The sequence below is a fragment of the Plutella xylostella genome, chromosome 25, assembly GCF_932276165.1.
Source record: "Plutella xylostella chromosome 25, ilPluXylo3.1, whole genome shotgun sequence".
Classification (NCBI taxonomy): Eukaryota; Metazoa; Arthropoda; class Insecta; order Lepidoptera; family Plutellidae; genus Plutella; species Plutella xylostella.
Genome location: NC_064005.1, coordinates 3,325,944 through 3,339,874, shown reverse-complemented (window position 1 = coordinate 3,339,874; position 13,931 = coordinate 3,325,944). Strand labels below are relative to the sequence as shown.

Sequence of the window (13,931 nt, the reverse complement as noted above, 5' to 3'; positions counted from 1 at the left end):
ATTACCTTTAAGTTTCAAAAGATAGCCCTCTAAGTTTCGAGCTTTCCTTTAATCATCTGGTGAGGGGGCCGATTGTGGTGACCCGGAACTTAGTTCTGGCAGCCGCGGCCTTAACTGCTGTACTTCTGTAGTAATAGCAACAGGTGTATCACCAACTTTACGTAGTAACACGTCCGTGCCAGGTGCGCTTAAACTGTTGGGAGTTTCGTAACTGATTCTCGAGGGAATGGGGCTGCTTAACGCTTCCTGTACCGCGGGGGAATAATCGCGATAATTTGGGCTTTTAAGGCGTTCTTAATACCTGAGATATAAGATTAAATTTTGCGTTGACTGATGTCGTATACTGTACCAAATCAAAGGAACCGGCCTTGTCGTGGCTGCTTCCGATTATATTATTCATTTGGTTGCGTGGTGACAAGGGAACAGATTGGTAAAGTTTCGACACAATTGTTCAGTCGGAATATATCATAATCTATGAAGCGTCCTTGGTTCCTGTACGAGGTATACGCAGGCTGAATTCCTGCGTGAGTTTTGATAGTTTACGTTAACAATGAAAGGTACCGTTTACCCATAATACCTACAACACAGCGTGCGTGCGGTAATAACGCTGAAACAAATTATATCTGTAGATTTGGTGGTTTGGTGAGAGATGAAAGCCCAAACATAATTATCCAATCTCAGAATCTGCTTATAGTATTGGAGCACTTGTGGGAGCACCCTTATGTAGGTAGTCCAGAGTTCGTGTACAGAGTGTAAGTTTCAATAATTATGTCATATCTGATATGAGTACATATATTATAAGTAAAAATTATATACAGGGTGTTGCAGAAAGGGCATACTCAGCAGAAACCTACGTGTGCAGCTATATCTGAGCCCGGAAATAAAAGGAAAAATTCAAAATTCACAAAAATCTATTTTTTGCGGCAGTCTGTTATTGACTGTTTGTACGACTGTCGTAGATGGCTGTCGAAATGATTCAAAATTTATGTTTAAAAATAGACCAACCCACCAATGTAAGCCACGACAAGTACTAACCAAAGTGATTTTCATACTTACTACACAAAACTATATCTATTAAGGTTACACCAGAAATTTTAACTCGGCTAGTTCAAACACGGCCTTAGCTTCAGAATTGTTTTGTTCTGAACTGGTTTCCGCCAGTATCGGGTTTCTAACATGGAATCCGCATCTACTCTTTGGTAATCCAAGTGGTGGGCAAACAACGCGAGTAGAGCTACAGCCACAGTTGCTGTGTGGGCTTGTGTACATAATAGTCGCCTCGCTACTGTAGTCTGGTCAAATTTTAACGCTAAAGCAGACGGTTTCGTGGGGAAAGCAAGAAAAAATATGTGTATTTTACCAACGATTCAAAAAAGGCGCGCGCTGGGTGCCTTAGGGTCCGTGCGAAAAGTCAATTCGTCGCGATTGTCTTGCTTGTGGAGACGGCACTTATATCAAAAGGAATATATGTCGTCTATCCGTCGTTATCATTATATTATCTGATTATCTTACGTCTTTCGTTTGCAAATTAGAAAGAAAACACCCAAGTTCTACTCCGTTCCATAGTCGCTGGCCCGGCCGTAGTGTCTCCACAAATCACACTACAATGTCACTGTAGCGAACGGTGCGATAACATTGTTAGAAGTACACACATAAATCGTAGGTTATTCGGCACTGCCTATTGAGATGTATACTCTATGGCTATTGTGATATCTCAACTGAAAGTGCTATAAGTACCTGTTGATAAGCATTCTCAAGATTAAAAGCTATATAACGTTATGTTTTTCGAGCTTTTCGGGTTTTGAGTGAACATAAAATGACACGTCCTGTACACTCAATCTCGAAAAACTAGTGTTAGTTCAGCTCATCCCTTAATTATTACAATAGGTATTTAATTGACACTCGCAAGGCTTATCAATAGGTACACTTTTATTAACCTCAAAATGCGGCAAAAGTAATTGGTATTCTTTTAAATTATTCGATAAGTAGATGTAATTGCTCATAATAATATTGTGAAGATACTCATATCTACAGTCCTACACCGTTTGTAATTCATTAGTTACTAATTGCTGGCCTGCAGAATACATACAACATCAATCGTGGATTTCAGTTCACTTCAAAATTGATTTCAGTGTACAAATGTTCGAATTCATTCAAACTACTTAGCTAAATACAGTATTCAATAGCATTGGTAATTAAACAGGACATATTGAAGAGATGGTTCTCTATGGCAAAATTACTAAAATATCAATCAGAAATCGTATGTCATGAGAACGAACGAAATTAGTTGATATTATGCAGTTAAATTTATACTATCTGTCTGGCCGTCCATCTAGCAAATGATGGATATAGAGCCTATGTAAGTAGATGTATGAACAATTAATTGTAGTGTGGAACGGGCCCAAACTGAAGACTAAGAATTTAAAAATTGAGATCCTCTTACGATAATACGGTAAAATTTTGTTCTAGATGTCCAAAGCTGGACAAAATGGGTGAATGAATTTTATAGCCAAGCATTTATTGAACAGCTATTCTGAGTCAAAGCAAGAATAAGAATTTTTCGCAATTCCAATTTTTCTTCTATGAATATAGCTAATATGTAACACAACTGTAAGTAAAAAATAACATAGCAAATCCATTTTATAGGGTAAACGTTACCTATACTGGCATGAAAGGGAGACACATTGGAAGAGGAAATAAGCAGACGAGACGCTTTGATCCCGAACTAGCCGGCGGCAACTATTTACTTTGAAGTGTCGAGAGCAAGCGACTAGCTATGTAAATGGGAATGATAAGAAAATGTATATACATACAGAGCGGAATTTTTCGAGTGAGCTACTCGACAAACCGTGTAAATTCATTGATAAAACAAAAAACCCGACTGCACGCTAAAAAGATGAAAACAAGTCCCAATGTTAATGGAAAGTATGGCAGGCGGAACATTACCCTCCTCCTTCGGCAGTCGGGTAAATATACAATAAATAGTTACTTATAGGTATACTTAAGTACAAAGAGATACAAAAACATATATTGTATAATGCAAAAAAGAAGTATATAATGAGTCACCTCCTGAGTAATTTAGACCAACGACTTTTTAAAAAATAAGAAAAATATCTATTCCGCAGATGTTTTGCTTTACTGTGGGAGAACTTCACTGCCTAGCCTAATGTTAGTGGAGTGCCATAATACGTTTATAATACTTACCATTTTGCTATGAATTTTGGCTAAAGCTTCAAAAGTTGGGGCAGCGCTACAGTCGAGAATTGGTGTTTTCAGAAAGGTTTTGATGCACCGCCAAACTAACACGTAGGTTCACGGAAAAATGGCTGCACTAATTTGTATGTCTGGTAGGTGTGAAGCTCCCACTATGGTTTGACACATATATAGTAAACTACATAAAGGTAGGTAATGAAAAAAGTTACTGTCCAATTATAAAACTTTATTACATACAAAAATATTCTATACTCATGCAAAATGTCAGTTAAGTATTATCATAAAACTTAAACTAAACATCGGTTTAGCAAACTAGATTGTGATGAACATTCAACAACATTTATAAAATATAAAATGTACATAATTAATAATAAATTGTGTTTTTTTGTGGTGACGTGTATTGTGATATAAAATAATGATAAAGTTCTAAAAATAATATCACAATTAAAATAATACTAAGTCTTTTGTAACTGTAATAATCATTAATTATACTCGTACAACGCTTAATTATTAAACTTTGTCTTTGCGTATTTTACTTTCAAAAACTTTGTGCTAACAGAACTAAATGTAGGGTAACGTAACGTACCTAGGGACACTTTCGACTACCCCAACTTTGAATGAAGATATTGCAGCGTACAACTAAGATATTAATGTGAAATTTACTTTATTCGGTAGGATATATAATCTATTATCACTAGTATTTGTGGTGGAGCTTTGGAGTGGCCAGATTTTTTGAAATTAAGATAAAAGTAAAAATGCTTGTTTTGACCCAAGGTACGTTACAAGTTTGTACCTTGGGACACTCTTAAGTGTACTTTGCTACAAATTGATTTATAATATTTTTAGCAAAAAGTCCTGTAATCATCGAAATTTTATAACTACATTGACATCATATTATCATTACTTTATAACGAAATTATATTTTGCGATTATGTATGAATCTTACGTTACAAAAAGGAACATTCACTTTATATAAAATAAATAGGAATATTTTCTCCTGTTTTTACTTTATCTACTGCTTGTTTCAAACGTTCCAGACTGACTGCAACTCTCTTCATTCCAGTTTCACTCTGCCACTTATAAGAACAGACGTAATTTAGAAGTAAGCAGTCTCCATAGTACAAAACCATAGGAAATAGTGTCCCAAGGTACAAATTTAATCGTGTCCTAAGGTACAAAAAAGCAATTTTTAACAAAAAAATCAGTATCTTTATTTTTATGTTAGGAATCTTTCAGATAATTGCCGTATCATAAAAATGAAATAACTGAAAATATATACGTGATATCCATGTCTCAATTTTGAGCATGCCTCAATGAGATAAAGCAACTCAAAAAACTATACAAAAGTAAATTTTGTCTCCAAAAAACTTAATGTTGTCTTCACCTCACACTCGATCCCGGTATGATCACGAGACTCACTAGTTTGGCCAAGCGAGTAAAACACTACGCATAGGGTAGAATGATACTTTGTTAAATTTGCCAGTTTTAAAAATAAAATCATTGTCCCGAGGTACAAGCGTCCCAAGGTACGTTACGTTACCCTACAGACAATAGGGCGGATTATGAAGCAACAAAACATAAATTTACGACTTGGAAACTTAAAGACGACACAATAACACATAGAAGACCAATAGAATAAATACAATCGACTCCATGAAATGTTACATATAAATGCTGTCCTGTCAATCGTATACTTAAGTACTTCATTGACGGTTTTCGAACTTTGGTGTTGATAAGATAAAGATACAATACAAAAGTGTAATTACTTATGGAGTCAACTGTACCAAATGGACATCGTAAGAAATAGGTTTTGAAGCTCTTAATTTAGGTTCTGTTGTAGAATCAGCCACGATACTACACCAACTAGCGACACCGTTCTTTTTCACAACACTTTTAAACCTACACACAATAACGTAACCTCCTAAGTCGGCGCTTCTTCTATTTGATCTAAAACATTACTACTAATCACTGGTTTGTTCAGCAAAAAGTTTAAATCACTGGATATTTCACTGAGAACTTTCTCCGTGTCCGGCGAGTCGTACGCCTTGTTCCACTGTTTGTTCACTAGTTCTATGTTTGACTTCTTTTCAACGTCCATAGACGGTAGAGACGTGCTTGAAGAGAACTCTTGGTGGAGGCTCGACTTTTTTAGGCAACTCTTTATAGGTTGCTGGTCTGGTGTGGAGACGTCTGGGTTGGAGCGCGTGCAGAGCGCGCAGTGGTTGTGTGGCGTGCATGGCCGCACGTCCAGCGCGCAGGCCGGCACGCGTGGTACCAGGTCGCACAGAGCCCTGGTCGTGCTCACGCGCCGCGCGGAACATTCTGCGTACTCAACGCATCTCACTATATCACAGTCTCTTCTGCTCGGCGTTGACATTCGCCTGCGAAATGAATTCATTGAGTTATTTTATCTAAGAGGTAACGCCACTAAGGCTGAACTGGTAAGAGGTGGTAGAACGAACGACAGACCAACCCGAGAGGAGAAAGATACTGCAAGTCCTAGTATGTCCCTGATTAGGCATAAAATTGGATTCATGAAGTTGATGGTAAAAAATATCAAAGCCTATAAGTACCTATATGAATATCTTCCTACATTCGGATCGGTATACATTTTAACATAATCCGAATACTGTGGTTTGCGTAATTTGAGTAATTGTATAGGGATATGATTGCGTCAATATTAACAGGTAATCTCTGTGAAATGGGTAACTGATATCAACAAAATATACATACGAATAAATTGTAAATAAAATAATAATATAGTACCTTCTTTTTTCTTTTGTACTCTCTTTAATTGAAAAAGAAAAAAAATCGCTTCTGATATTTTTCCATTCTCTAAAAAAACGGATGAAGTAAAAATAATTTTGATTTTCATACCATGAAAACTACCCTACACTCTATAAAATGACTATTCGTGGAACTGACAGGTTAATAAATGTAGATACGAGAATAAAACAAAAAAGGTATTATTATTTTAACACAAACATAACTAAAATAATAAATTGAAGTTTAAAATTAATTTCATTGTTAGTTTTTAGGATTCCGTATCTCAAAAGGCAAAAGCGGTACCTTTAAAGAATCACTTTGTTGTCTGTCCGTCTGTCTGTCAAGAACTATTTACGTACGACGATTAGTTTTAACTAGTGTTTTTACCTACGTTATTATTAAATTCTTATTTTAATATTTTTTTTATGTAACCAGTGAAGAAATCCATTCGATAAATAAATAAATCGATAAAAAAATTGCAATGTAGCAGTAAGTATAGTATCTTTTATCTAGGGGTTTCGGTTCACTTTATGTAATTATTATTATTTAATTATTTATTGCACAAATATGACATGAAATATAAGTGTACAAAAGGTGAACTTAATACTAAAGCCATTTTCTACCAGCCAACTTACAGGAAAATAAGTAGTAAGGTGCAATTACATACGTTTTAGACGGGCCCTTATTTTTTTGTTACTCATAAGGTATTACAATGTACCTGTACATGCCCTCAGTACTGTCCAGAGGGTGTGGCTGCCAGTACGAGGCTACAGGAGATATTTGTGAGGACGAGCTGTCCACCGCGCCGCCGCGGCTTTCCACCTCGCCGCCTTGCTTTATGTACACTGGAACAATTGTTTGTAGATGATGGACTATCATGGATTGATATATTATATTTATAACGTAGGAAAACTAATTTGTTGCATATAGTTCCCTCTAGGTACTATGCGTCCCAAACTATAATAATATTTAGGTAATTCTACTTGTGTAAAAATACAGCATGATGCAAAAGTATTTCACTCAGCTCGTCATTTTGAACAACTATTTTAATACTCGTGAAAAAATAGTATTCTTCCGATAGTCGATCACGTGACCAAAAAAGTTTTTATGGGGAATAAGAATGTTATAGAATATGAATGTTGTTGATATGAATAGAAGTTAGTTTTGTATTTCCGAATTTTCAAAACCGGCAAAAATAAATTAGTCCATAATAACCCTTTAGAATACTCTGCATACGTTTATGTTTGTCGGAGTAAAACCCTTGTTGATACTAACGGTTAAGTGAAGTGTCTCCAGCAGCCGGGGCGTCCTCTCAGTCCCGGTGGGGAGCCAGCGACAGACACACGTAGCTCGCCAAGGTGGCACGTGGTTCCGGGCAGACAACGACTGACCCAAATAATCTGACTGGCCAATTCACCAGTGACAAACAGTGGCCCTAGTCCTAGAGAAACCTTAGTCTATCTCCAGTGTTTGTCACCAACAAGCTAAGAAGAACCACGGTGACAAATCTTAGTTCAGAAGATATAAAATTAAAAAGTTCCATCTACCATTGTCGTTCCATAGGTCAGTGGATCTTTTTCATTGCTCATGAATATACTAACGGTTAAGCGAAGTGTCTCCGGCAGCCGGGGCGTCCTCCCAGTCCCGGTGTGGAGCCAGCGACAGCGCGCGCCGCGCCGCCACCAGGCACGCGTCGTCGCAGACCACGTAGCACACCACCAGCGCTATGCCCTGCAATCATGGACTGGGGTAATCTGTGATCTTGTACCTTAATAATAATACCTATGATTACTTGAACCCATGCCCTATGTCTTTGGAACACAAATCGCTTGACATTTATTTCCTGGTGGAAAATTTTATTTGTGAGATGTATCTATACAGCAAACTTATGCGCCATTATACAAAGTTGTTAGTTGTTTATCGATATGAAGGCTGCTTTATAATGTATCTACCTACTTACCTGACATACATAAATAACTATATTATTTGCTTTGAATACGGATACGATTACGACCTATTTAATCATGGAGCGTGCAAAACGTTCACTCGCAACTCCGCCTTTTGCTTCAAAAGACACCTTCAAGAGATTGCGATTATTGGAAAATTTCGTAATTTCCGTTCCTTAAACCACCATTTATGAATTCAAATATGGAACTCACATTAGTAATGGCGGCTACAGCCAATGAGATCACGTGGGCGGTCTGCCGCTCGCCCGGCTGCGCGTACGCTATGCCGGCCATCTGCGCCATAGTCGTCGTCACCAGCAGCATCACTGTATGCCGGATTACTCTTTGTCTGTAAGAAGAATCCTTCATTAAAACCACTTTAACCGCTTGAATGCCTGGAATTCAGATACAATAGAAATCAACTGTCTTCACGCGCGATATCGCAACTTCGGGACGCAAAGTTTCAGAGAACAGAGTAAGTATAGCATTATCGATGTAGGTTGCTTAACCTTACCTATCATTTAAATAGCTCCTCCTTTCCACAGGAACTTTGTAAGTGATGGTTCTCAGTCTAAGAGCCGCGCAGATGGCGAGGACGAAGCACAGAATCAGCAGTAGTATTGAGCCGCACGCGCAGACTAGTTGGGCCGGTGCCCCCAGTTGAAGAGGGGGGCCTCCCCAGAGGCGTGCGGTTAGCCAGACTAGGATGCATACACCTGTAGAAAAGGAGTTTGTCAAAATAACCCTTACACATAATAATATATCTGAAGGTAAACTGATAGCCAAATAAGTGGAAAGCAATAAGCGTCCTCTTGATATTTTGCATTTGCATAAGGGTCAACAAAATCATTCGAGGTCTTTCGAAGAGCTTAAGGATACACCAAAAAGTTACTTACCAGCAAGCAGCCCAACAGTGGGTGCGTTCTGCGGGCGGCCCGCCAGCTCGGCCTGCAGCAGCAGCGGCTGCGCGCACAGCGCCGCGCACCCCGCGCACCAGCACGCCGCGCACACCCAGCCCCACACGCCCGGACACGCCGCCTCCTGAAACAAAAACACCTTAGCAACACTCAGGAGAGAGCGAGACGACTATATTTCCGTACGTCTGTTCTCAAATATCATTCCTTACCTGTCTAGTGTCACACTCCAATAGCGTCAGCATTGCAGCGGAGTGGGTTCCAGCTGTTGTAGCTTTGAGCAGTATCGGCAGCTTCACATTTTTATTGGCAACAAGACCAAGTAGTTGTAGTCCTGCCACGGCCAAACCCATCGCTCCTCCGATCCCAGCTGTTATCTTCACGACACCACGTAGGTCCTTTTCAGCTTCTGTCTAGAATGTTGTCATTTTAATCATGAGCAATTTTTTTTTACGAATTTTCGATTGTATGGATGGATACTTACCAGAGTTGATCTGGCTACTGTGAACAGAGCGTAAGTCCCGAGTCCATGGCAGCGACATGTGATGTATTTCGGTTCCGGAATTTGAACTTCACAAGCCTTGGTGTACCATGCTCCAGGCTCTGATTGAGATCTTAGGGCACAGGCTAGCTTGGAAGCTGGAATAAGACTACAGTTATAAATAATATCATAATAACCAAACAGCGAAGTAAAATCAACTGAGGTACTTACCGACAGCCGAATAATTGTAGATGTGTGTGAATAATAAGGAAACTGTATGGAGGATAGAAGTATCGACCTCAGTTCCAGTAGCTGACAATTGAATTTGTTGCGATGATAAAAGATATTCAATTTCTCGTCCATTCCTGAAACATTGTTGACTATTAAGTCCCTATTTATGCATAACTGAATGAATGAATGTTTCTTTTATGGGCAAGACAATACGTACTTGTATTCAATAGAAGACCTGAGAGATGGAAGCCGCGAAGCTAAATTATTATACAAAACTGCAATAATAGAGGCATTTCCCGCCCTTTCCACAAGTTCAACTCCAGCTGACGCGATTATCCATTCTTCGTTACCAGAACTTTTTAATGGAAGTTTAAAATGGGCTGCATTGTCATCCTGTACTGGCTTGGACATTACCAAGAATTCTTGGAACTCTTCATGCATGTGTGCTTTCATGGCAATTGTTTCAACCAGATTGTTCTGGAGTTGATAAGTTTTCTGAAAAATATAACCTCGGTTACCAGTGCAACAAAATCATGCGTTTTGTAAGAATGGGCTTAATTGGCATGTAAAGGTCACAGCTCACCTGCTCATCCAGAAAGGCATCAGGGTGTTTCAAAAGTGTATTGTAGATCTTTAGAAGATGCTCAGCACTTCTTTTTCCTTCTCTAGGCTTAGACGCTGTGGAGTGGAGATAGTGAAGCATATCTGCCGTGTGTTGGAGCGGGATGGCACCATCACCTGGCAGCGCTGGGAGGGAGCGAAGCACTGCGCTGTACTTCTGAGCTACTGATGAGACTTCTTCCCAAGAATAGCCGTACTTAATTTTTACAAACTGAAAGAACAATTTATTTGTTATTTAACTGTTGTAGAAAAGTGATTGTTTTTTTTAATATAGCTGAATAGTGAGACGATGCAATTGATGCTTACCTGTTCATAGATATTTTTTAAAGACTCTGCAATACACCCCGAAAAATCTGGTAATCTCCATTTGACTCCGTAATGTACGCTCTTCGGTTCGCAAAACCTACAATCAAAGTCTATATTACAAATCAGTCACATCATCATTAGTATTTACTTACATAAGTTATATTATTTACCTAGTAGTTTCTCCAACATATCCAGTAGGGCAGGATACAGACGCGTAAGCGCCGGGAGCAGTTTTCGGCCATCTGATTCCGTTGGACGCCCCGTGCTCGCAGTGTTCGTCGTGGGTTCCCACGGTCCACAGAGCCACGCTCTTGGCTGTGGTGCCAGCTATGGAGGACACTTGGCACCGGTACTCACCTGACTTCTGCAACGTAAGATGATTTGTTAGTTTAGGCCCAGTTTCACCATAATCTGTAAGATCATTAACACCCCTGATACATTATAAGTGTCATCTAATCTATTCTTCATAGATGTGTCAAAAGACTCAATTGTCAACAACTAATCCCGCGTTATAACAGGGGTTTAATGATCTAACAGAGTATGGTGAAAGTAGGCCTCAATCAAAGTGGGATGGACGAAATAAGACAGTCAGCTACTGACGCTAATATGACTGGCCAATCAATAAATGCAGCAAAGTAAATTAACACTATTTCCTCTTTTCCAATACCCTGTGTATGTGTATACTGTGTGAAGTAGCCCAGCATTGATTACAGTCCGCTTTGAGATACTTCGTAGAACTGTTCGTCACATGCAGATATGTTCTAAAGAGTATCGAGTAGTCACCATTATACAAATTAAAATGGCCAGCTATGCAATTCAGGAAGTTCCGCCTAAGGCAAAAGCGAAAATGAAAGCGAGATGGATGAGGTCCAAAGTTGAAAGTTATTCGTATTCAATGGGTGGTTCAACCGTCTGTCCTGTGACAGTACTATAGTGTTGCAAAAAATCATATTCCCTCAACATTGGAATTTGACAAAGCAAAATATTACGGTGACTGTACAATGTACATATACAAATCTGTTTAGGGTAGTCTACAATCATTATTTGGCCTTTTGGTTCACAGGCTTCACTTCACAGCACATGCTGAGCTGGTGCCGAGTTGTGTTATTTTCTGTATTTTGTTGTTATTTCGAACATTTTCTGTATGTTTTGTTTTCTTCAGTGTCTGTCAGTGTGTCAAACAACTGTTTCTTTCTTTCGTTCCTATGTAACCTACCTGTACATTATAAAGCTTGAGCACGCTCCCCGCCGGGTACAGGTCCTCCCACACCTCGCGGCCCGGCACCAGCGGCAGGAGGGTCCGCTCGCGCGCCCAGCTGAACCCAAGCGCGCCGTGCACGCTCGTTTCTTTCTGTCTTTCCCTCTTTCCCTCTTTCTCGCTTTCTCCCTTTCTATCTTTCTCGTTTTCTCTATTTCTCTCTTTACATCTTTACCTCTTTCTATCTTTATCTCGTTACCTCTTTCTCTCTTTCTATCGTTACCTCTTTCTCTCTTTCTCTCGTTACCTCTTTCTCTCTTACTATCTTTCTTTTTTCTTTATTTATGTTTTCTTTATTTTTTTCCTTTGTTACATACCTGTACATTATAAAGCTTGAGCACGGTCCCCGCCGGGTACAAGTCCTCCCACACCTCGCGGCCCGGCACCAGCGGCAGGAGGGTCCGCTCGCGCGCCCAGCTGAACCCAAGCGCGCCGTGCACGCTCGTTTCTTTCTGTCTATGTCTCTTACCCTCTTTCTCGCTTCCTCTCTTTCTATCTTTCACGCTTTCTCTATTTCTCTCTTTACCTCTTTACCTCTTTACCTCTTTCTCTCTTTCTCTCGTTACCTATTTCTCTCTTTCTCTCTAACTATCTTTCTTTTTTCTTTCTTTATTTTTTTCCTGTGCTACCTACCTGTACATTATACAGCTTGAGCACGCTCCCCGCCGGGTACAGGTCCTCCCACACCTCGCGGCCCGGCACCAGCGGCAGCAGCGTCCGCTCGCGCGCCCAGCTGAACCCCAGCGCGCCGTGCACGCGGCTCGCGCCCGCCAGACACGTGATGCTGACGTTGTCGCCCTGGAAGGAAACTTTTATGAGTCATCTGGTTAGACCGGTAACTTCTAACGCCAGAGAATGCGGGTTCGGATCCGAACAACAGCCTGACATGTACAATAAGGGGCAGAGAAACCTGAACCCCCTCAGAAGCATTGTTACTATGAGAGGGGGGTCAGGTTTCTCTGCACCTGACCGTACATGACATGTTCTTTGTATCCAAGTACAATTTATTTATTATTTATTTATTCATCATCACACTACATAGCATTACAGTTATAAAGAAAAACCTTAGCGCTACATAGAGGCACAATAATAATAATACTTATTTAGTTATATAATAATAATTTATCCATCAGACTATTCAGACTCACAAAATTTCAGACATGCCTTTTTTAACTTTGGCCAACCATCCGCAAACACATCAACTTGTGGTGCCGAATCTATTATGGCATTCACCATCGTAGTGGCCCGAATTAGAGGCGATTGTTGCCGCGCCACCGAGCGCGCTGCACCCACCGCCAGCAGCCTGTGAGATCTGGCTCGCAGATACTTGTTAGGGGCAAACAGGCAGCAAACCTCACCAACCATATGAGGACATTCCGTCTCTCCTCGCAGGGTCCTACATGCCATTATCGCTAGGATTAGATCCCGTCGAACTTCCAACGAGTTGAACCCCAGCATTCCCAGCAAGAAGCTAGTTGGATAGAGGTAAGGATAGTATCCATATTTTTTCTTATATAGAAAGCGAAGGAATGCTTTTTGGACCTTTTCTAGCATGAGGGTATATGTGGACTCGTGAGGAGACCAAACAACAGAGCTGGACTCAACTTTGCTTCGCACCAGAGCACTGTATAGAAGCTGGATGACGCATGTTTGACTAAAATCTTTCGCATTCCTTATAACAAAACCCAGTCTTCTAAAACAGTTGGCTGTAAGAGCTTTAAAGTGGTCATGAAATGTCAGCTTTGTGTCAAATGTAACTCCAAGATCTGTAATGGTGTACACGCGAAGAATAACATCCATACCAAGCCTATAATCCGCCTCGAACGGGTTCTTCGCTCGGGTGTAGGACATAACTGCGCACTTGCTGGTGTTAAAGAGTAGTTTGTTGTCCAGCGACCACTGGTGAACTGCATCAAGGTCCTGTTGCAACAGAGCACAATCAGCCTCCCCACGCACACGCATGGAGAGCTTCAGATCATCGGCGTAGAGTAGGCACGTTGAGTTGTGCAGTTGTGATTCTAAGTCATTTATCATTAGAATGAAGAAAAGTGGTCCCAGAATTGAACCTTGGCTGACGCCGGAGCGAGTATGATAGGGCTCAGAGACATAGCATCCATGGCGCACAAACTGTTGCCGGTCGCGAAGATAGTCCGAGCAGAGTCTGAGAAGTTTAGGAGAGAAACCTATCGCACATA

At 40.3% G+C, this 13,931-nt stretch overlaps 1 protein-coding gene across 5 annotated transcripts in view; it reads right to left on the bottom strand.

Annotated features, from left to right (window-relative positions):
• Positions 1–3,424: 3,424 nt before the first annotated feature.
• The window catches only part of LOC105385854, a 78,221-nt gene continuing 67,714 nt past the window's right edge, over positions 3,425–13,931 (bottom strand). For 4 of the 5 annotated variants that reach the window (XM_048630208.1, XM_048630210.1, XM_048630212.1 and 1 more), the window contains 14 exons: positions 12,370–12,534; positions 10,649–10,842; positions 10,479–10,575; positions 10,135–10,383; positions 9,769–10,046; positions 9,552–9,685; positions 9,324–9,478; positions 9,052–9,252; positions 8,822–8,966; positions 8,440–8,641; positions 8,139–8,274; positions 7,581–7,710; positions 6,698–6,824; positions 3,425–5,594 (listed from right to left, as the gene is read on the bottom strand). In XM_048630208.1, coding sequence (XP_048486165.1) covers positions 5,135–5,594; positions 6,698–6,824; positions 7,581–7,710; positions 8,139–8,274; positions 8,440–8,641; positions 8,822–8,966; positions 9,052–9,252; positions 9,324–9,478; positions 9,552–9,685; positions 9,769–10,046; positions 10,135–10,383; positions 10,479–10,575; positions 10,649–10,842; positions 12,370–12,534 — 2,673 coding nt within the window. In that variant the 3' untranslated portion in view covers positions 3,425–5,134. The remainder of the gene's footprint in view (positions 5,595–6,697; positions 6,825–7,580; positions 7,711–8,138; positions 8,275–8,439; positions 8,642–8,821; positions 8,967–9,051; positions 9,253–9,323; positions 9,479–9,551; positions 9,686–9,768; positions 10,047–10,134; positions 10,384–10,478; positions 10,576–10,648; positions 10,843–12,369; positions 12,535–13,931) is intronic. The other variant, XM_048630209.1, reaches the window with a different exon arrangement.